Source organism: Phocoena phocoena, chromosome 15 (assembly GCF_963924675.1).
Source record: "Phocoena phocoena chromosome 15, mPhoPho1.1, whole genome shotgun sequence".
Lineage (NCBI taxonomy): Eukaryota > Metazoa > Chordata > Mammalia > Artiodactyla > Phocoenidae > Phocoena > Phocoena phocoena.
The window spans coordinates 34,496,842-34,519,121 of record NC_089233.1 but is presented as its reverse complement, the minus strand read 5'-3'; the positions used below and the strand labels follow the sequence as shown (position 1 = coordinate 34,519,121).

The window sequence follows — 22,280 nt, the reverse complement described above, 5'->3', positions numbered from 1 at the left end:
CCGTCAATTCCACAGTGTCCTGCTGGTTACACAGGTCAGCCCTGTTCAGTCTGAGAAGTCTCCCCAGAGACATGAATACCAGGAGGTGAGAACATGGGGCCTTCTTAGAGGAGAACCTCCTCACCCACTTTCTGCTTGTGGAGCGGAAATTCTGGAGATTTGTTGGACATAATGTGATTGGGCCTTGGGGTCCCCCCAGGGCGAGGTTGGAGCAGGATTTTCCAGGCCAGGGGTCTGTCTATTCCTGGAGGGCTTTGCAAGGATGGCTGGGCCCCAGGCCTAGTTCCGCCTCGCCTGGAACCTTCCCTCCAGACCGGTGCTGTGCGGCCTCTGGATCCACCTCAGGGCCTGTGAGCAGCGTGGAGGTCCTGGCAGGGCGGGGCCCAGGCAGCCGCTGGGCTTCCTTGCACCCTCTGTCACATGCCACTGCGGCCCTGACTTGTCACAGAGCCTAGTGCATGTGACTGCTTGTCGGCTGTGCTGTGTGCCATTGTCACAGCCTATCGTAGTCCTGGCGGACCAGGTGGCTCTGAGCTGGCTTCGCCCAGAGCTCCCAGCTGACACCCTTCTCAACTGCCCTGTGATTCAGGCTCAAGGTTAGGTGGACCACAGGCCCACCTGTCCAGAGACAGGTCCAGAGACCACCTGTGCCCCACCCCAATAGGGCCAGTGTGGGAACAACCACCTTTTTAAAGCCTTTGCACATTAAAATCCACTGATGCTCTCAGTGCGGTAGACGGGACTGAGTGCAAATCCCAGGTGATTTTGGAAGGGCCCAGGTGCTTCCCTGCATCACACTTAGTCTTTTTATTCTGATAAGTGCACCACGAGTGGTTCATGTTCAGTGAAAAGATCTAACATGGAGCAGAACGTCTGGGCTTTTGTCCATGCTGCACCTGGTCCCAACTGACTTCTCAGCAGCTTTTTGGGTGCGTCCTTTTGACCATTCTCTGTGTACTCACAACTTGCGTCATGCACGCCTAAGTGTGCAGTTACCTCTCAAAAGGGGTTTTGGAATGCATCCAACAAATATTCTGGGACCATCTTTCTGTGTCAGTATCCAGGTCTGTTTGACCCTCTTTAGCAGCTATTATATGGTGTTCCATAAAATCAGGAGTATTGTATTTATTTAACTAGTCACCACTTTATTCTTTTTCTCTCACTGCAGTTGGCTCTGTCTGGTTCCTGGTCCACACGTGGGTTGGGGTTACGCCCTGGCCTGATATGTCCTGGCTATGTTCCCTTCAGTCAAGAGCCACCAGGCTGTACTCCTGGTTCTGGGCCTCCCGGCCTAGGCAGCCAAGGCTGTGTCCCGCGTAACTGGGGTTGTGGTTCTCAGGAAGGACACACAGATCCATGCACGGCGCCCACCAAAGCTCAAGTGGCCCAGAATTCCCTCTGGTCCACAAAATTCACAGGGCCCTCTGGTTACCTGGCCTTTCTCTGTGCCAGTGAGAAACGGGGGACAGTGGGCAAGTATCAGATCAGGAAGCTTGGGGGAGGCAGTACTTCTAGTGTTTCCCCAGCAAGGCTGTGAGCTCAGTTCTTTGAAGCTGACCCATGTCCGATGCCTTGTAGCCATCTATTTTTACAAGAAACGTGAATTTAGTGCCTAAGTGTGCCAGGGACGTATAGCCTCAGTCTTCATGGAGGGGAGTCAGATAGAAATGAAATAACTCAGGTCCACACAGTTTTAAACTGTGGTCAGCACTGAGGTGAAAAAGTTCTCAGGGCTCGGATTTGGGGTAGGGAGGCTGATTTAGTCTGGGGGTCAGAGAAAGTGTATTCGTTTCCTATGGTCACTGTAATGAAGTGCCACGAACTGGGTGATTTAAAACAACAGAATTTATTCTCACAGTTCTGGAGGCCAGAAGTCCAGAATCTAGGTGTCCACAGGGTTGGTTCCTTTTGAGGCCTCTAGGGGAGGCTCCTTCCCACCTCTCCCTGCTTCTGGAGGCTTGAGGCACTCCTTGATTGTAGCCGCGTCACTCCCATCTCTGCCTCTGTTGTCAGACAGCTTTCTTCCCTTTGTGTGTGTCTGTGTCCACATCTCCCTCTTTCTCTTATGGAGACACCAGTCACTGGGTTTAGGGGCCCCCATCCAGTCTGACTCCTGTTAACTGGATTCCATCTGCAAAGTACCTATTTCCATACAAGGTCACAGGTGCCAGGGGTGAGGACTGAGACGTGTCCTTGTAGGGGACGCAGTTCAGCCTGCTGCAGGAGGAAGTGATATTGGAGCGGGGGTCTGGATGAGTCCAGGAGTGGGGAGGAGAGGCCCCGGTCCAGGTGGAGGGGCTGAGGCCGTGTCTGGAGCTGGCCTTTCTCAGGCTGAGCTTCTTGGCCATGAGATGCTCCCATTGGGCTGTATTGAGCCTCATCGTCTACAGTTGTGTTTCCTTTTTTAACCAGGAAACTACTTTGCCTCCCACTTTTTCATGGGAGGTGAGAAATTCGACACCCCCCACCCTGAAGGTTACCTCTTTGGAGAGAACATGGATCTGAACTTCCTGGGCAATCGCCCAGTCCAGGTGGGTCTCGGTGGGGCTGGGCACGTGGGCAGTGGTGGCAAGGCCCCTGGCTGTGAGCAGGCACTGAGTCTCCCCAAACGGGGCGGAGGTGTCATCTGGACGTGTGCATGTGATGTGTGCGTGAGGCCTGTCCCCCCTTAGAGGCTGGATGGCCGAGGGTTGGTCCCTGGGGTACAGAGCAGCTGCTACTGAACCCAGTGCCTCCAGACTGTGGGGCTGAGGAAGGCTCTGGATTTCATCCCAGGCCTCTTGGATGGCTGCCTTTAAAAAGAGAAAAGAACATCCACATTCCATAGGGCAGTGGGCAAGAGATGTGATCCAAAGCAGAAACGCAAACAGCCAGGACTCTTTTTTACAAGTTCGCCCTCACTAGTCACCAGAGGAGTGCACTCCACACACTGCTGTCCCTTCATTCAACGCACATTTGGCACCTGCTGTGTACCTAGGACTCTTCCAGGGGCTGGAAGGACAGACCCTGCCCTGTTTAGTATGTGGGGTGCAGGCAATAAAGAAGGGAATGTTTGATGGATGGAGACTAAAGAGAGAGAGAGGGCTGTGCGGGATTGCTGAGCAGGGGCCTGGGTTTGCATCTTGAGATAATGGTCCCCTGCATGGCCAAGGGCCCAGGCAGGAGGCCCTCTCTCTCACGAGACACTGGACTCTGTCCCCTAAGGCTGCTGAGTCCTGGGCCTGGTGGGGGTGCTATCCCCTGGACCAGGGGTCTCCAGGCTGTTTTAGCTGTAGAGCAGCTGGTTGACATGAAGTCTTGGTCCTTTAACTGGCCTGGGGCCCAGAGTGCTGGTCCCCCACCCATGGGGCCAGTGGGGCTTCCACGTTGTACTGAGCTCCCCACCCTCCCGAGTTTGTGACAGCAGGAGCAGAACCTGCCTTCCATGTCTTTGCAGCCTTGGCTCAGACCCAGGACCTGGCTCTGCAGGCCACCTATAGATCTGTTGTCTTGTGTCACTTTCTCCTTGAGACCATCGTAGAGTCACCTGCAGTTGTGAGAAGTGATGGAGAGACCCCAGGTGTCCTTTACCCAGCTTCCCAGTGAAAACATCTGCTAAGACTCAGTGCGTTGTCACCAGCAGGAGACTGACCCCGTGCCCAAGCCTTCCAGACACCACCAGTTTTACAGCACCCGTGTGTGTGTGTGCGCGCGTGCGTGTGCGTGCGTGCGTGCCTGTGTGGGCGCAAGTCCCTTCCGAAATCTGTATTGACCATCGTCCTTGTGTGGAGAGCCTGCCTTGTTCAGGGCAGCAGTGAGACGACAGGTCCCACCTCCAGGAACGTGGCCTGAGAGCCCCAACCCTAACCTCTGCCCCGGGGACCCAGCTGAGGGTCCGTCCTGCAACTGGGGACCCAGAATCCTCAGGGCAGTTCCAGTCCCGGCTCTCCCACGTGCTGGCCGTGTCGCCTGTGGTTTCCTTGGATGTGGATGAGGGGAGTGCAGTCCTGTGGTCAGTGCGAGGGCCCAGGATGATCAGGCAGGGTTGTGACCATTGCTCTGATGAAGCCCTGTTTTCCCTCCGCCGCCATGCCCTGGGGGTTACCTGGAATTGCTCTTTCCCTCCTAGTTTCCCTACGTCACCCCTGCCCCGCATGAGCCTGTGAAGACACTGAGGAGCCTGGTGAACATCCGCAAAGACTCCCTCCGGCTTGTGAGGTAACCCTTCCCCCCCAGCCCTGTGCCGAGCTCTGGCCCCCCATGGGCCCCCTGGTGCTTGGGAGAGAGTGGCCCCGGGCCCTGCTCCCCCTTGTGTAGAATCAAGACTCGATTCCAGAGCTGCCCCTGGGGGGCGGGGGTGGGGGGAGGGGAGGGGCCCGCAGGTTCTGCCTGTGGAACTCCAGCCTTAAGCCGGGCCTCAGCCTGGCGCCTGTGCCCCAGGGGTGTTGGGCCGGGTCTGGAGACAGTCTTGGTTGTCACAGCTGGGAGTGGGTGAGGGCGGTGCTTCTGGCATCTGGCAGGCAGGGAACAGGGATGCCGCTCAGCACCCTACGGCGCTCAGCACACCCCCACTGCCTCGAGCAGTCCAGCCGGCGTGTCAGTGGGCTGAGAAACTGCCTCAAACCCGGAAGACTCGAGGGATCGGGGCCATTTCTAAACCCAGAGGACTAGTCTCCCTTTCTGTGAGCAGGAGACAAGGGAAGGAGGACCCTGCGTTGTTGGGCCTTGTTGTCCAAACAGGGAACAGCCTCCACGTTCCTAGGAAGGTGGGATGCAGCCAGGCAGCTGACTCTGGGGCCCCTGCGGGGGCGGGGGTGCTGTATGGGGTGGGGACACCGTCGCAGGCACAGCCCCTGACCTGCCCTGTTCCTCTGTCTCCCGGGCAGGTACAAGGACGGTGCTGACAGCCCCACTGAGGACGGCGAAAAGCCCCGAGTCCTCTACAGCCTGGAGTTCACCTTCGATGCCGACGCCCGGGTGGCCATCACCATCTACTGCCAGGCAGTGGAGGAGTTCCTGAATGGGACGGCTGCGTGAGTCCCCGTGGGGCCTGGCAGGCCCAGTGGTTCTGCTTCTATCTGTATTGTGTATTTGAACTTTCGGAGCTTTGATTTGAAATAGGGCCCTGCTGGCCCCAAAAGTTTAAAATCTGCAACTTCAGCATGACCGTGGCAGGCCTGCCTCCAGGCTGTAAGGCCAGACCCAGGCAGGATGGGCAGAAACGTACCCACTTCCGTCCTGTCGGAGGAAACCCCTCGGAGGCCAGATTTGATCCGGGGGTGGAGTGGTGGCTGAGAGCTCGGTCTGTGAGTCCCTGTTCGTGTAAGAGCAGCCCCTCCCCCAGTGTCAGTCTCAGGCTGGACGTGCCAAGGCCCTCGAGAGTGTCCTTTGTCCTAGAGACTGAGTGAGGCCCCAGGGATAGCAGGTGTGGGGAGGTGGGTGAGGGTCCTGGGTTGGATTCCTACATAGGGAGATGCCAGAGCCTACCGGGATTGAAAATGTGTGTGCTGCTTGACTCCGCCATTCCTTTCCTGGGAATTTATCTTGGGGACATGCTTGCATGTGTGGTTAAGATGTGTGCAGAGGAGAGTCCTGGAAGCTTCGTTTGGAATAGCAAGATGTTGGCGACCGCCTGGTGTCCACCAGTGGGGACCTGGTTGAATCAATTAGAGTAAAACCGTGGTGGAACCCATGCAGTGTCCCAAGAACACAGCACCTCCATCTGTGATGACTGTGGGACAGCTTCAGGCACACGAGTGGTCGGAGCAGATTGTAGGTGGACTGCTGTTTGAATATTGAAGAAGAAACACCTGCTCATACAGGCGTGATTATGCCTCAGCTTTCCCAGGAGTGACACACGGGTTGTGGACGGGGCAGAGAAGCAGGTGGCTGGGAGCACGCGTGAGGCCGGGGCTGGGGGTCACTTTGCACTGTGCATTTTTGTAGTGTATTCATTCAAAAATGTCAACAAACCATAAAAGCCTAGTGGAAAGGTGTAGCCAAGTCTGGAAAGGTAACAGTAATTGGGCAGGTCTGGGCTCTGGGAGAATGGGATGCGGCAGAGAGTTTGTCTCACTGTCCTTTCTCTCTTGGCCCTTTCAGGTACACCCCCAAGAGCCCGGCCCTGCAGTCCGAAACTGTCCACTACAAGCGGGGAGTGAGCCAGCAGTTCTCCCTGCCCTCCTTCAAGATCGATTTCTCGGAGTGGAAGGATGATGAGGTAACAGCTTGGCTGGGCCCCCCTTTCCCCTGGCCTCTCCCCGAGTTCCTTCCCCTGGAGGGGGGCAAGCACAGTGGGGCCTGTTCACTCAGATTCCTCACATGGTTGATAAGTGTCAGGAATGGCTGCTGACCAAGGTCTGTGTGCCCAGTCGGGGTACCTGGACTGTGGATTGTGGTCGGTGCAGGCATTGGCTGGACTGGATGATCGTGGCCGGATGGAGCAGCAGCAGTTAGAAGCTCCGTAAGGCTCTGGTATGGTTGTCAGGGCCACGGGGCTGCAGCGTGGCAGGATGCCTCCCACCCAGTGGTTCTGTAGCTAAGGACAGTGATTTACACGACGTGGAGGGTGCTCACTGCAGCTCTGTCTGTAATAGTAAATTGGAAACAATCTACATGTCCATTACGGAGGTATCGCTTGGTTCACTGACATCATGGGAACCCCCTGTATACATAATGGGGGCACCATAGTCCAGCTCCGTTCTGGGATGTCGTGAGCCTTAAAGTAGCTGACAGAGCTTATGTCTGCTGTACATGTTGATGTGGAAGCACCTCCTGGGCTTGGAGAAGAGCACATTACAGACAAATACCATGTAATCGCACATATGTGGTAGCCACAGATGTGCACAAGACCACTTCTGCAGGTACATGTATGTGTACATAATCCTTGAGGAAAAGCCAGAGAAGATTCCCCATCAAGCTTAAGACAGTGGTTATTTCTGCAAAGGAGCTTGGTATAAGGGAGACGCACACATACACACTACATGTGTACAGTGTGAGTATCAATACTGTGTACACCCCTGAATTATTTTGTTTTTTTTTAAAAAACCAGGTTATTAAGGTAGAGTTTATATATCATAAAACTCACCCATTTTAAGTGTTCAATTCAGTGATTTTTAGTAAATCTGTGATCACAGCCATGACCACAATCCAGTTTTGGGATGTTTCTATCCTCCCAATAGGATCCCTCATGCCCTTTACAGTTAATCCCTGTTCCTGCCCCAGCCCCTGGCACTAATCTGCTTTCTGTCTCCCTGGATTTACCTGTTCTGGACATTTCATATGGATGGAACTGTACAGTATGTGGCCTTTCATGTCTGGCTTCTTTGACGTAGCTGAATTCTCTAGTTTTTTTTGACAGAGGGTAGTCACGTCTTACGTTACTGAAATACATGAGTGGGAAGGATTGGAGGTAGCAGGGTATGGTGTGGTGTGGGAATTGCCAGGAAGGTTCTGGATCACGGGTATGTCAGACGGTGAAGGCCACGCCCTGGTAGTTACTCCCGGCCGCGTGTGCTTGCTGGTCAGAGCGCTTTGATGTCGAGCAATAGGAGCCCCCTCTGTTTTACCACATGAGAAGGGCAGGTCTTCTGGAAGCCGGGTGGGGCCGTCGAAGTCAAAGGCCAAGCTGAATAGCAGTCCTGGGGGCCCCCTGCCCACAGCCCCGTGCCATCAGGATGGTTCCGTCCCCGCGTGCACACATTCCCAGTTCAGATGCCCGGTAGGTGCATCTGGTCCCATCCACCCTCCTGTGAATGGGATGGGGCAGCTCCCCTAGGGCAGAGGGGCTGGGAGGGCAGGTGAGTGGGTGCCCCCACCTATGGTGACTGCGAGGCGGCTGGGCTGAGGCTGCACCTCAGCTTGGTGACCTCTGAAATAACCCAGTCTTGGCATTTTGGCCCTGAAACGTCCCCTGTGCGTTTGCAGATGTCCTGTATCACCAACGGTTTGGGTCACTTGTCCTGAGCGCACACCTGACTTGTAAGCCAGTCTTGGGTGCTCCACGAGGGCACCCCCTTTGCTCCCTCAGCGCAACAGGGAACCTGCGTCCTCGGCTTGTCAGCATGTGGCCTGGTGGGCCTGTCCAGTGTTGTTATCCTGGGACCCCGTCCTCATCTTTGCCTTTTCTGATTATCACTTCAGCTAAGATGTTCTTTTTTTGGGGGGGGGCGAGGCACACCACACAGCTTGCAGGATCTTAGTTCCCTGACCAGGGATCGAACCTGGCCCCTCGGCAGTGAAAGTGCAGATTCCTAACCCCTGGACCGAAAGAGAATTCCCACTAATATGTTGTTGAAATCAGCTCAGTTTTTCTTACAGGTGTTTTTTATTGTGATAGAATACACACAATATAAACTTACGTCAGTGACAGTGCATTCATAGTGTGTGACCACTGGGCAGTTCCAGGACGTTCTCATCACCCACAAGGAAGTCCTGCACCCATTAAGCAGTCACCGCCATTCCTCCCTCTATTACATGTATTTTTATTTATTTTTATTTTTTTTATATTTATTTTATTTTTGTCTGCATTGGGTCTTCTTTGCTGCGCACGGGCTTTCTCTAATTATGGCGAGTGGGGGCTACTCTTGGTTACGGTGCACAGGCTTCTCACTGCGGTGGCTTCTCTCGTTGCAGAGCATGGGCTCTAGGCACGCGGGCTTCAGTACTTGTGGCACACGGGCTCAGTAATTGTGTCTCACGAGCTCTAGAGCGCAGACTCAGTAGTTGTGGCACACAGGCTTAGCTGCTCCGCAGCATGTGGGATCTTCCCGGACCAGGGCTCGAACCCACGTCCCCTGCATTGGCAGGTGGATTCCCAACCACTGCGCCACCAGGGAAGCCCTATTACATGTATTTTTCAATGGAAACTTCATCAGTCGTTACTGTAGCTAGGAAACGGCTAAGATTTGCCATACATAGAAGGTTCTGGAAGCTAAGCTGTATGGAGAGCAGAAGGATGCTGTTACGTCCTGGCATGACGTCCTTGCCAGCTGAGGGCATTGAAGGGGGTGTTGGTAGGTGTTAGAGATGTGACAGACACTCTGGCACCAAACTCAGGTTTCTCCTTTATACCAGGGTTTCTCAGTCTCGGTGCTGTTGACATCTGGGTCCTGGGTCATTCTCTGGCAGAGACTGTCCTGTGCTCTGTGGGATGTTGAGCAGCCTCCCTGGCCCCTGCCTACCAGGTGTCAGGAATGTCCCTTGCTGCAATTGTGACAACCGAAGACGTCTCCAGACACAGCCAGGCGTCCCTTCAGCTGCAAGCATTGTGCCATCAGAGGCCTGGCCATCCTCCCTTTTTTTTTTAGCCGTTTTCCCCAGATTTGCCTATTTAAAGATTATAACAGTAATGTATGCTTATAGTAAAATGTTCTGATTACACAGAATCTGTCAAGCAGAATGCTCCCAGTTCAGTGTCCTTTTCCAGAAGTGACCACTTCTGACCATGTGGGGTGTATTTTCTAGACTTTCTCCTGTATGCATTTGTTTTTTACAAAAATGCAGTCATACTGTACAAATATTATTTTGTAGCTTGTTTTTTTTAAAACAACTTATCGAGACATAATTTGCATACTATACAACTCACCCTTTTATTTATTTTTTTGTTTCTGTTTTAATAAATTTATTTATTTTGTTTATTTTTGGCTGTGTTTGGTCTTTGTTGCTGCACGCGGGCTTTCTCTAGTTGTGGTGAGCGGGGGCTACTCTTCGTTGCAGTGAGTGGGCTTCTCATTGCGGTGGCTCCTCTTGTTGCTCTGGGCGCACAGGCTTCAGTAGTTGTGGGACGTGGGCTCAGTAGTTGTGGCTCACAGGCTCTAGAGCACAGGCTCAGTAGTTGTGGCGCATGGGCTTAGCTGCTCTGCGGCATGTGGGATCTTCCCGGACCAGGACTCAAACCCACGTCCCCTGCATTGGCAGGCAGATTCTTAACCGCCGCACCACCAGGGAAGTCCCCAGCTCACCCTTTTAAAGTGTATAATTCAGTGGTATTTACTATATTCACAGAGTTGTATAGCCGTCACTACCGCCTTACCTCCAGAACTTTTTTGTCATCCCCAAGAGAAACCCTTTACCCACTAGCAATCACTCCTCATTCCTCCCCCAGCCCCTGGCCACTGCTCATCCACTTTCTGTCTCTTTGGATTTGTCTGTTCTGGACATTTCTCATAAACAGAATCAGACACTATGTGACCTTTGGTGCTGGCTTCTTTCACTCAGCATCATGTCTTCAAGGCTTGTCCAGGTTGTCGTATGAATCGGTGCTTTATTTCTTTTATGGCTGAATAACATTCCACTGGATGGATGGGATCATATTTTGTTTAGCCCTTCATCAGCTGATGGACATGTGGGTTGTCTCCGCCTTTTGGCCGTCATGAATGATGCTGCTGTGAACATTTGTGTGCAAGTCTTTGTGTGGATGTATGTTTTCATTCCTCTTGGTTGCAGTTTGCTTTTTAATTGAATTTAAATTAATTTAATTGTAAGACTTTTTTACAGTAGTTTAAGGTTCACAGCAAAATTAAGAGGAAGGTATAGAGGTTTCCCATATGCCCCCTGCCCCACACATGCGTCATTTTCTTTTCTTACTGCACCGTGCTGTGGAGTCTTTCCAGGTCAACACCTACAGATCTCCTCGTGGCTCGTGGGGCTTCTTTGCAGTTTTCCCACTAGCTCCTCATGGGCTTCCATTTATTTCAGTCAAAGCCACGTCCCCTCCTCCCCCACCCCTTGCCTTTCCCCTATTTCCCAGTGTCCATCTGACCTAGGCCTTGCAAAGACCCTCGTCCACGGCTCCTCTGTGACAGCAGAGCCTGAGGGGAGCCTGGGCGGGACTCCTGCTGCCGTCAGCTGCTGCTCTTTCTCCTGACCTGGCTGCCTTTTTCCCTAAGAAAGCCTCACTCCCTGCATTAAAAATAAGTGTCTCCTGGGACTTTCCTGGTGGTCCGGTGGTTGAGACTCCAAGCTTCCACTGCAGGGGCGCGGGTTCGATCCATGGTCAGGGAACTAAGATCCCGCATGCTGCCTGGCGTGGCCAAAAACTAAAAAGCGTCTCCCTCAGACTCTCTGGGAGGGTGGAAGTCTCTGTCCTCTCCCCGCGTGCTTGGCTCTGGGGCGTGACTCATGTGCCAAGCTCTGGGGAGCAGGAGTCTGGGAGGAGGTGGTCCTTGCTCCCTAGGTCCCTGTACTCCCGGGTTTCCCCCCCACCCCTAGGCCCTGGTGTCTGGGGAGAGAGGGGGTCATGGTGCCCTGTCGTCTCCACCTCTGTCCCTGGCTCAGCACCGCGTCTTCTGTTGGGTTTGCAAGTCTGTTGGACAAACGTCACGTGTAGTGTGCTGCCCTGTGGTCTGGGCACTGAATGTTCGTGGGAGGCGCCGGGAAGGCTGCTGCGGCAGAGCCTTCAAAGTGGTGTCTGTGTCGGGACTTCTTTGGTTGCAAGTGACAGAAACACCTTAGTCTGGCTTAAGAAAAGAAAATCAGGAACTAATTGGCATAGATTCTGAAAAGGCTGGGTGTCTGCAGGGGCCCGTGTCATCAGGAAGGGTGTGCTCCTGCTGAGCTGGCCTCGCTCTCTGCTGGTGCCCTGCAGACCAGTGAGAGGTGCGGTCCCCGCCTGCGTCCCAGAGTGCTCAGGTAGACATACCATCCTCTGGCCAGGCCACACAGTACCAGGGTAGGAGAGAAGTTGTTCCCACATTTCCTCAGGGAAAGTCGGGGTGCTGCCACCTGAAAAGTGGGACGACAGTCATTTGCACCTTTGCAGTAGGGTTTGGACAGGGCTGGACAGGAGGCCTCAGGTGGGTCAGGCTTGATAAGAGCAGAGTCTCCAGGACAGAAGTACCAGCGGCATCCAGGAAGCAGTGAGGGCCTTTCCCAGGAGCTAGGAGGACACAGGTGGGCGAGACCTGGAGGCAACCCTGGCTTTGTCACTCTGTCTATGAAGCATCCAGCAAGTTATGCCACCTCTGCGAACCTTGCTTTCCCATCTGTCAGCTGGAAATAGAAACAGTCCCTCCCTCGCAGGTGGCCGCAGGGGTCCATGAGGTTGGGGTGCAGGGTGCTTACTTAGCCAGGCTGTCCATCGTGAACCCGACGGCCCGCGGGGCAGGAGCCCCCGTCACACCTCCCCAGACCAGTGTCTTTTATTCCGCCCGTCAGCTGGTGATGAGGCAGCACTCAGTGTGCAAGAGAGAAAGAAAAGGCAAATCACTGGCAGCTCCTCAGAGCAACCAAGTCACCACGTCAGTGCTGACGACTATATTTCAGCAACAGGCCGGAAGCGTGGGGGTGGCAGGGCCCGCACTGCTCCCCGTCCAGCTCTGTCACCTGAATAGCTCCCCTCCTGGGCCTGATTACAGCCTGGGAAGGGCAGCACCTGCTCATCACACCCACCTCAGCTTCGTCATCGTCGTCATCGTCATCGTCGTCACCGGGGTAACTGCGGGCTGGTCGTTGGCAAGATGGCTCCCTGTTCCCTGGCTCGGTGTAGGGAGGGCAGAAGCAGGCGTGTGGGAGGCCCCTGGCCCCGGGATAGCTGTAGAGGATGTGTGACTGCTGTCTCGGGTGGTCACCCCCCCACCCCGTGGGGCACCCCAGAGCAAGTCAGGAGCAGGGAAAGCGGGTCCCTCCCTCTCCCAGGTCCAAGTTTTGGTGGTGCAGCCCTTCTACCCTGAGGCTGTGGGTCCTGGGTAGGCCTGGACACCTCTCCGCGTGTGGATCTGTGCGCACACGTTCCTACCAAGCCCCGTGCCCTGGAGCCCCTACCCGACGTGGTCCTCCTGGGCCAGTTCCCTCCTCGGCTCCCGCTGCCTGAACACAAGCAGCTCCGGGGGCTGGTGCTCACCGCGTGCTCTCTCGGCCGCCTGCTCGGAACTTTTGCATTAGGATCGGGACCTGATGCTCAGGTTGTAGAGCCAGACCCGAACCTGGTAGTGCTGAGTATGCCCTGTCCCAGCACTGGCCCCGCCCGGCCCTGCCGCCCACCGATGGCCGGGGACCCGCTGGGCACCCTTCCCGTGGTGGGTGTGTTTGGCTGAGCGCCTCTGCCCCGCAGGCTCTGTGTGACCTCCCCGCGGTCCCCACTGGTGAGCAGATGTGGAAGCTGCACCTGAGTGGACACGTGGGGAGGAGCGTGGCCTGCAGCCAGTGGGCAGCGGGGATCCCTGGAGGGACTTAAGCAGGAGGAGAAGGAAAAGTGAGAGGAGGTTTCTCCGTGAGCTCGGACAAGCCACGTGGTCTCTCCTTCACGTTGGTTCCATCTTTGTTGGGGCCGAGCTGGGTGCCTTTCTTCACAAGGTTAGACGCGGGATCTCCGTGGGACCCGGCACTCCCGTGCCTAGGGGTCCACCCAGCAGAGTCCAGCAGAGGCAGCCCCGCTCAGCACAACCGAAGGGGGGCCTGGTGTCTGTGAGCAGGTGAATGGGTGACAGTGAGGTCTGGCCAGGCAGGGAGTGCTACTCGGCCTTAAGCGGGAGGCGCCTGCAGCGTGATGATTCTGCCTGAGAGACACCAGACACAAAAGACAGATACTGTGTGCATCCATTTCTGTGAATGTCCAAGGGTCGGCCCGTCTACAGACGCAGCAGCATGGAGGTTCCAGGACTGGGCTGGGCTGGGAGGCCCGCTGAGGGCTGGCGAGGACGTTCCAGGAAAGATGGTGCTGATGGTCGTGTGACCGTATGGATGTACTTAATGACACTGAGTTACACTTAGAACACAAATGTGCCCTTTTAATCTGCTTTACCACAAAGAAGAAAAGGGCGCCTGTCTTGCCTCAGCTCTGTCACCTCGACGCCTCCTACTCATCCCACCCGCTCCCTCCAGCTCAGTCTGACTGTTGTCACCTCCTTTTCTCCACAGCTGAACTTTGACCTGGACCGGGGCATGTTTCCAGTGGTCATCCAGGCTGTGGTGGATGAGGGGGATGGTGAGTGGCCTTTCCCTTCGGTCTCCCTTCCAGGCATGCACACTTGGGAAGAGGCCCTTCTCACCCCAGTCAGCCGGGTCCGGGGATCTCAGTCCAGAAACAGCGGACGACGTCGGCTCAGCCTGCTGGGCGGGCTTGGGGCCAGGGGGCTCGGGCGCCGAGCGCTCCGTCTCCTGCTGCTGGTGCCGTCCCTGCGCCCCTGTGGCAGAGCCTGGCTCTCGCGGTGCTGACAGTGGCAAGACAGGCCTCCGGTGCTGATGTCCACCCTGCAGTGGAACGATGAAGGCTGCCGGTGCCACGCTGACCCCTCGCCACCTGCCTCCTCCTGCCAGTCCTGCTGGCCTCTCCTTGCCCCTGCTGTGGGCTGTGGGGTCCCGGGCGAGGGTGCAGACACCGGAGCCCTGCCCGGCCTAGGCTTGTCCCCATGCCGAGTGAGACGGGAGCAGAGCCAACCGTGAGCAGCCAGCAGTGGCTGCTTTGGGGCCGGGTGAGGTGCGCAGGTCGGAGGGAGCTGCAGGCAGAGGAGGGCGAGGCAAGGACAAGACCTCAGTGGGTCCTCAGAGGACCAGGCCCTGCCTGCAGGCTGAGAGCTGGGGACGTGCCAGCTGGAAAGAGGAGGCCTGGGGTGGGGGGCCAGGGGTGGTGGAGGCCGGCTCTGACCACTCTCCTCTCTCCCGGGCAGGTGTGGAAGTGGCCGGCCACGCCCACGTGCTCTTGGCCGCCTTTGAGAAGGTAAGTGCCATCCCTGATCGTGCAGCCGACTCCTCATTTGTCATCTTATCCTTCACGCAGTAGGTGCCCAGTAAATGCTGGTGGGGTGGACGAGGGTCTGCCACCTGCCTAGTACGGTCCTAGACGTGACATACATACTCTCCTGGGGTCCCCGAGTTGGGGGTGCCCCGTATATAAAGAGACCATTTACATGGAAGGATTCATTTACTACTACTACTTTTTTAGTGTTACGTGTATTTGAACTTAGGTGTTTGCCCTTTTTTCCACCAGACCTGAGTCCCCAGGCCCCTGACTGTCCATGATTTGTGGCCGTGTTTATGGTGTGTGGTGGGGGTGTTGGCTGGTGGTGAGGACAGTCAGCCCCACCACTTACTCTGCATTAGGGTGTCTCGGGTTCTAGGGTTGGTCCTCTCACCGGGGTCCAGACAGTTCCATGCGTCCGTCCATGCAGCGAGCGAGGGCCAAACTGTGTTGGGACAGGGTCCCTGGTCACTGAGAGCCCTGCCAGAGTAGTGGGGTGTGTCCCCTATTTGAAAAGGCTACGGCTGATCCCCACCTTGTAGTGTTCCTTGATGTTGGTCGGCACTGTGCAGTTGTGTTTTTAGCGCCAGCTTGTGGCCCAGGTGGACGAGGAGCAAGGACCTCACGAGGAAACCAGTCTCAGACCGCTTGTTCTGGACGTCCTTCCAAGCCCTGGCTTCCTCAGCTCAGGGTGTACCTGTAACCCCGAAAGCCTTAAGTGCAGAGCCCATCTCCTCCATGTGATCTGGATCTTTCCAGATGCCCCAGGGGGTCCGTGGAGCTGGGCCTGAGGCCCCTCTGGCGACGTTGGGTCTGTGCTCTCCCTGGCCTCCTGGGGCCGTGGTGGAGGTGGCCCTCTCCATCTCTGGGCTCACCAGCTGTGCTCCCCAGGCCGGCCTTGTTGGAGGAGATGGTGACTATTTACCATCTGTGTGCTCTGGCAGGGCGATGGGCCGTCACTGGCAGACACTCCATTCTGTGCTTCCAGTGTAGAGTCCAGTGAGAAACTACCTTATTTTTGGAGTGCGGCATGCTAGAAACTTCTGTCAGAACCCATCAGCCTTACAGAAAATGCCAGGTGCTGGTCTCAGTGGACTCAGAAGGGGTATTTGGTGAGCGAGAGTTCAGATCTGGTACCGTGCTTAACTGTGTGGACTCGGAGCCGTGTGCCTCCCCAGGTACCACCAGACGCATTTGCTCTATCTTGTTCTCACGGCTCTCAGAGCTTTGGGCCTTCCTGGTACGTAAGGCAGTGACATCCTTGTGCTGTCTTCGTGATTCGACCAAGCCCTTTGAGGGCTGGAGCCGTCTGTCTTAGTTCTTGTCATCCAGGTGCTGCTTCTTGCAGCTGGGGAGGTGCCTATCCATTGTCAGAACTTGGCTGATGGTGGTGAACTTGAGTGTTCTTGAGAACGACCCAGGGAGAGTTGGGTTTTGTAGGTCAGGGTGGGACCCAGGAGGCGATATTTTTAGAAGATTTTCTGGGTAGTTTCGAAGCCAGGTCAGAGGACCACAGTTGGAGGATCCCTGGCCTGTCTCTTGAGTCTTTGTGTGGCCCCTTCTTTTTTCAGCCGTAGATGTGGGTTGACCGACGACGGGCCTTCAGCATGGCCGAGTTAACCTCTCTGTCCTTCTTCCCTGCAGCACGTCGACGGCAGCTTCTCTGTGAAGCCTTTAAAGCAGAAGCAAATCGTAAGTCCATCAGAGGAAATACCGTGAGCCCTTTTGATTTAAAAGACAGGCGCACACGTGTGACCCAGTGGTCTCTGTGGATTATTCTCCCCGGGCCACCATGGCCACTGTGGAAGTAGCTGGTGACACCCCCTACTGTGGGCCCTGGGCTCCGGGAGTCAGGGTCGGGGTCACTGGGTGTGTCTGCGTGTACTGCATACCCACCACGTACCTGCATTGACCATCGTAGCCAAACCTTGTCCAGCTTGAACCGAGTGAGTGTTCAGTAAACACTTGCCGAGTGAATGAATGGACAGATGGAGGAAGAAGGGAAAGAAGGGAGGGAGGGATGGAGGAAGGGAGGGAGGAAAGAAGGAAGAAACACTGCAGCCTCCCCTCCTCCTCACAAATTGCTGAAATCACCTCTGTGTTGGGCAAAGACTTAGATTGACTTAATCCATATTTGAGAGAAGGATGGAATATCTTGGAACCAATGGGAGCTACAGACCAGTACAGCCTTTCTTTGGGGTCTGTAATTCCATAGTCTATCACCAGGAAGAATTATCCCTGGTGGCCTCCGACTTAGGTACATTCTATGAGGATTTAGCGGACAGGGTCCCCTGAAATGAGCCTGGAGGCTGATTTAACAGCGGCCATGGTGGGGTCTGTCTCCAAAGCTGTGATTATCAGATTATCCTGTGTGTAGCTGCTCAGGTATGTCAGCCACAACCCGGGAGTGGTGTTGCTGAGTTTTTTAAAAGAGGGGTTGAGAGAACTCTGGCAGGTGCAACACCTGGAGGTGGCAGGAGGGCAGGAGACCCCAGTGATGGTCTGGGCACTTGTTTCAGGAGAGCTGACCGGCAGGGCCGTGGCTCTCAGGAGGAGTATCTGGCCAATAAACTGTGGTCAGCTCGAGGCCTGACTCTGGTCACTCTTGTGGGGCTGGTGACAGGAGGGTCCAAGGTCGTTTTTGTCTGGGGTTGGGCACAGTAAGGTGGGCAGAAGATGTGGTCGCCAGGTCCGGGTAGAGCTTGGCTCCACGCCCTCCAGGGCAGGCAGAACCTGGGCCCAGCCCAGTGTCCTTGATACCGGTCGGCTGGGCAGGTGACGGTTCTCCCTGCCTGTCTCCAGTAGTGCCTGCTCCCTGGGGGTGGGGCTAGACAGAATCGCCAACCACACCTGCCCCCAGGACCCGAGCCCGGCACCTGGGAGGGGTTGTCGGGAAAGGTGGGTGCAGAGGAGCCATTGAGTTGGGAGCAAGTGTCCAGACACCTCTCTGCTCTCCAGGTGGACCGGGTCAGCTATCTGCTGCAGGAGATCTACGGCATTGAGAACAAGAACAACCAGGAGACGAAGGTGCGTGCTTGTGGCACCAACGGGCCAGGCTGGCCGTGCTCCGCTGTGCTCCTCCCAGCTGCTCGGAGGCAGGCCTGTGGGTGACCTGCTTGGGGCCCCTGTCCTGGCCAGGGCCCTGCAGGTTGGTGGCAGATGAGCCAGTTCCCTGCTGAGCCTTCCCCTGGAGACCCCAGGCCCCCAGACTCCATCATTTTTCCTTAATTTCTAGAGTTAGCAGAGTCTGTGGGACATTGTCCTTTTTCCAGCAAATTCACTGGCTTGTTACCATCACTGGGCAGCTGGCCATCAGGGCAGCATGGGGATGCCGGACCCCCTCCTGCTGCCCCCTTCCCCGGTGCAGCCTTGGCCTTTCCCTTCTCTCATCAGCAGTTGAGCCTGCACTGCACCCGTGGGCCGGCTCACCTTCCAGTGCCTGTGACAGGAGCCTGGTGGTCCACAGAGCCAAGGTCTGGCACAGCCAGGGAATTAGTCCATGCCTTTGTCATTGTCTGAAGACACAAATGAAACTGCTGCCTTTTTTAAAAACCTCTGGGGTCTCAGGCCAGCTTCCGTGGTGGCTGGAACTGGCTGGATGCCAAGTGCTCTCTGCCCAGGTCCTGTTTCTGCATCAGAGGTCATCTGACTTCTCATAGAGGGCCTGGTAGTTAATGCTGTCGACCTCTATGGCATCTGTCACTTCTGTTCATCTGTCTAGCACTGCCGGGATCGTGCAGAAGCAGCCACAGACATACAGAAACACAGGGGCAAGGCTGTGTTCCGGTAACACTTTGTTTCAGAAGCAGGCAGCAGGCTGGACTTGGCTGATCCCTGTTTTAGGCTGTTGCTACCTCTTGATCCAGAAGTTAATTTTGTTTTCCAGGAGGTGCCATTACTTAAGGAAAACATTTCAACAAGTTAGACTTGCCTGATTTATTTTGGGGGGGCCGCACTGCGCAGCTTGTGGGATCTTAGTTCCCCGACCAGGAATGGAGCCCAGGCCCCAGCAGAGAAAGCAGAGTCCTAACCATTGGACTGCCCGGGAACTCCGTTGCCTTGTTTTTGTTGTTGCTGTTTTAAGCAAGTAAATGGGCAGCCTTGGCAGACGCGAGTCTTCCCACATTTCCTCTTTGGTTCTGGGGAGTAGGAGACCCAAGATCTCTCGATTTGGGGAGGTGTCTTGGGCTAGGTGGGCGTCCTGCTCTTTGGTGATCTTCCTCTGCCCCTGGGGCTTCCCTTTGCCACCGCAGCCCCCAGGGGAAGTGGGAACAGGAAGGCCCCTGGCCTCTGGCCTCGGGAGCCACTGACCCTGGGACCCTCGGTGTACCCATAGCCCTCAGACGAGGAGAACAGCGACAACAGCAACGAGTGTGTGGTGTGCCTGTCGGACCTACGGGACACGCTGATCCTGCCCTGCCGCCACCTGTGCCTCTGCAACTCGTGCGCCGACACGCTGCGCTACCAGGCCAGCAACTGCCCCATCTGCCGGCTGCGTGAGTGGGACGGGCGGGCGGGCGGGCGGGGAGACGGGCACGGTGGCAGACGTGGGCAGGGACATCCGTGGCGATGGGGTGGCGCCGTCTGCCTCCAGGGAAGTCGGATGCAGGGCAAGTATCCAGGAGGGGCTGCAGGGCAGTGTGTGGGGTGAGCTGCACAGAAGCAATCAGCAAGTCAGATCTTTATTTCAAAGAGTATGTGGGAAATATTTTGATAAAAAATTATAATAAAATAAAAAGTGTGGTGGGTGTAAGTGATCAAGGAGTTAAATTTGGTTTCCTTGAGCATCTGGACTTTCTCAGTCAAAAGTTGTCACGTTGGGGGAATTCCCTGGAGGTCCAGTGATTAGGACTCTGCGCTTTCACTGCTGAGGGCCCAGGTTCGATCCCTGGTCGGGTAACTGAGATCCCACAAGTGGCGCATACGGCGTTAAAAAAAAAAAGTTGTCATGTTGGGCCTAATTCTGAACAAAATATTCATCCTCCAATAGAGAGTAAACATTCTCAGGTTGTAGGTCCTGCTGGTGGGTCAGCAGTCCTGGGCCTGGTTCCTGCTGGTCCTGGCAGGGACTGGGTGTGAGCGTCAAGAGCACCCTCCTATGGGAGCTGCAGGACATTTTCTCTGAGGAGATAAATGACAGCTTTTTTTTTTTTAGCATAGACAAAGACTGTCAGATTTACTGTCACTTTCAGAAATAATGTCTTGGTCGATTTAAAACTCCAAGTGTGAAAATATCTCTTTATTGCTACATTTAGTTCTTAGGCTCATGACTGTTCACTATAAAACTCTCTTTTGTTGAGTAGTCTATGGCTACGTTAAAATTATGCTTCACAGCAATTAATCAATATACATGGCCTTGGAAAACCCTGGGGGAGAAAAAGAAAGTGTGTTTTAAAAATAATAAAGCTTAGGGAGTTCCCTGGTGGCCTAGTGGTTAGGATTCCCGGCTTTCACTGCCGTGGCCCAGGTTCCGTCACTAGTTGGGGAACCAAGATCCCGAAAGCTGCACACCAAGGCAGAAAAAGACAAGAGAACAAAGCTTAGGTTTATCTTTTTTTTTTACTGCAAATTGATCTTTGTAATAAAGTGTTCTTTGCCCTGTGTTTAGCATACTCAAAAACCTAACTTAGATTCAGTGAGTCTCTGTTGGTAACATGTTATTTTACTTTGTTTCTCAGTTTGATTTCTTTAGTTGTTTTTAGTGAATTGCATTCCAGGTTAAAGGTATTCCGTTGTTAGTATATACAGTAAGAGGAGATAAAGGGAGGGCATTTTGAAGGCATTTGTTCTAATTAAATCATATTTTCATTTTCAATAATAAGTTAATACTCTTTAATATCTCATGGACTCTTACTTCACAACCAACTTACTTTCACAAAGCAAATTCTTTATGCATTTGAAAACTAGAATATAATTGTGGTTATCTATTTCATCAACTATATTTGACTGAGTAAAATTCCTTGTATCTGAGAATTACTGTCTTCAGGAAATCATTCTTACTATTTGATTCCAAGAAGGTGGCGTGCTTCCTTTGAGCTTCTGGCTTACTACCGGGAGGAATCTATTCATGTTGTTTCTGTTCTTTTTTCTTTTTCCCTTTAACCTTATTTTTAAATTTTTTATTTCTTCTAGTTTTATTGAGATATAATTGACATACAGATCTGTATAAGTTTAAGATGTATAGCATAACGATTTTTTTTTTGCGGTACGCGGGCCTCTCACTGTTGTGGTCTCTCCCGTTGCGGAGCACAGGCTCCGGATGCGCAGGCTCAGTGGCCATGGCTCACGGGCGCAGCCGCTCCGCGGCATGTGGGATCCTCCCGGACAGGGGCACGAACCCGTGTCCCCTGCATCGGCAGGTGGACGCTCAACCACTGCACCATCAGGGAAGCCCAGCATAATGATTTGAGTTACATACATCACGAAATGAATATCACAATAAGTTTAGTGAACATCCATCATCTGATATAAAGAAATGATAGAAATTAAAAAAAATTTTGTGTGTGTGTGATGAGAACTCTTAGGGTTTTCTCCCTTAACAACTTTTAAGTATAACACACAGCAACGTTAATTATAGTTATCATGTTGTACGTTACATCCCTAGTACTTATTTATCTTGTAACTTGAAGTTTGTACCTTTCGACGGCCTTCATCTAATTCCCCCTCCCCCCTCCCCACCTCTGGTGACCACAAATCTGATCTCTCTTTCTATGTGTGTGTATGTTTGTTTTTGAAGTGTAACTGACCTACAGCACTGTGTTAGTTCCTGTTATACAACATAATAATTATTTTCTGTACATTTCAAAATGATCATTACAGTAAGTCTAGTTATCGTCTGTTACCATACAAAGATATTGCATAGCTACTGACTGTATTTCCCCACACTGTACATTTCATACCCATGACATTTATTTTGCAGCTGGAAGTTTGTACCTCTTCATCTCCCTCACCTATTTCTTCCTCTCCCCACCCACTCTCATCTGGTAGCCAGATGTTTGTTCTCTGTATCTATAACTCTTGTTTCTGTTTTGTTATGTTTGTTCATTTATTTTGTTTTTTAGATTCCACATGTATGTGAAAACATACAGTATTTGTCTTTATCTGACTTACTTCATTTAGCATAATACTCTCTAGGTCCATCCATGTTGTTGCAAATGACAAGATTTTATTCTTTTTTTATGGTGTATATACATATACAATAGTCCATTGTATATACACCCCATCTTTATTATCCATTTGTCTGTTCATGGGCACTTTGGTTGATTCCATATCTTAGCTATTGTAAATAATGCTGTAGAGAACATAGGGGGTGCATCTATCTTTTTTTTTTGTAATAAATTTATTTATTTTTGTATGTGTTGGGTCTTCGTTGCTGCGTGCGGGCTTTTCTCTAGTTGCAGCAAACGGGGACTGCTCTTCATTGCCGTGCTTGGGCTTCTCATTGCGGTGGCTTCTCTTGTTGCGGAGCACGGGCTCTAGGCGCGCGGGCTTCAGTAGTTGTGGCTCACGGGTTCTAGAGTGCAGGCTCAGTAGTTGTGGCGCACGGGCTTAGTTGCTCCGCAGCATGTGGGATCTTCCCGGACCAGGGCTCGAACTCATATCACCTGCATTGGCAGGCAAATTC

General features: G+C 53.8%; 1 protein-coding gene across 4 annotated transcripts in view; it reads left to right on the top strand.

Annotated features, from left to right (window-relative positions):
- The window catches only part of MGRN1 (mahogunin ring finger 1), a 52,161-nt gene that overhangs the window by 19,003 nt on the left and 10,878 nt on the right, over positions 1 to 22,280 (top strand). For all 4 annotated transcript variants that reach the window (XM_065891996.1, XM_065891997.1, XM_065891998.1 and 1 more), the window contains exons 2-10: positions 2,413 to 2,531; positions 4,109 to 4,197; positions 4,866 to 5,012; positions 6,082 to 6,199; positions 13,837 to 13,903; positions 14,586 to 14,635; positions 16,301 to 16,348; positions 17,615 to 17,683; positions 18,993 to 19,152. In XM_065891996.1, the coding sequence (XP_065748068.1) occupies positions 2,413 to 2,531; positions 4,109 to 4,197; positions 4,866 to 5,012; positions 6,082 to 6,199; positions 13,837 to 13,903; positions 14,586 to 14,635; positions 16,301 to 16,348; positions 17,615 to 17,683; positions 18,993 to 19,152 (867 nt within the window). The remainder of the gene's footprint in view (positions 1 to 2,412; positions 2,532 to 4,108; positions 4,198 to 4,865; positions 5,013 to 6,081; positions 6,200 to 13,836; positions 13,904 to 14,585; positions 14,636 to 16,300; positions 16,349 to 17,614; positions 17,684 to 18,992; positions 19,153 to 22,280) is intronic.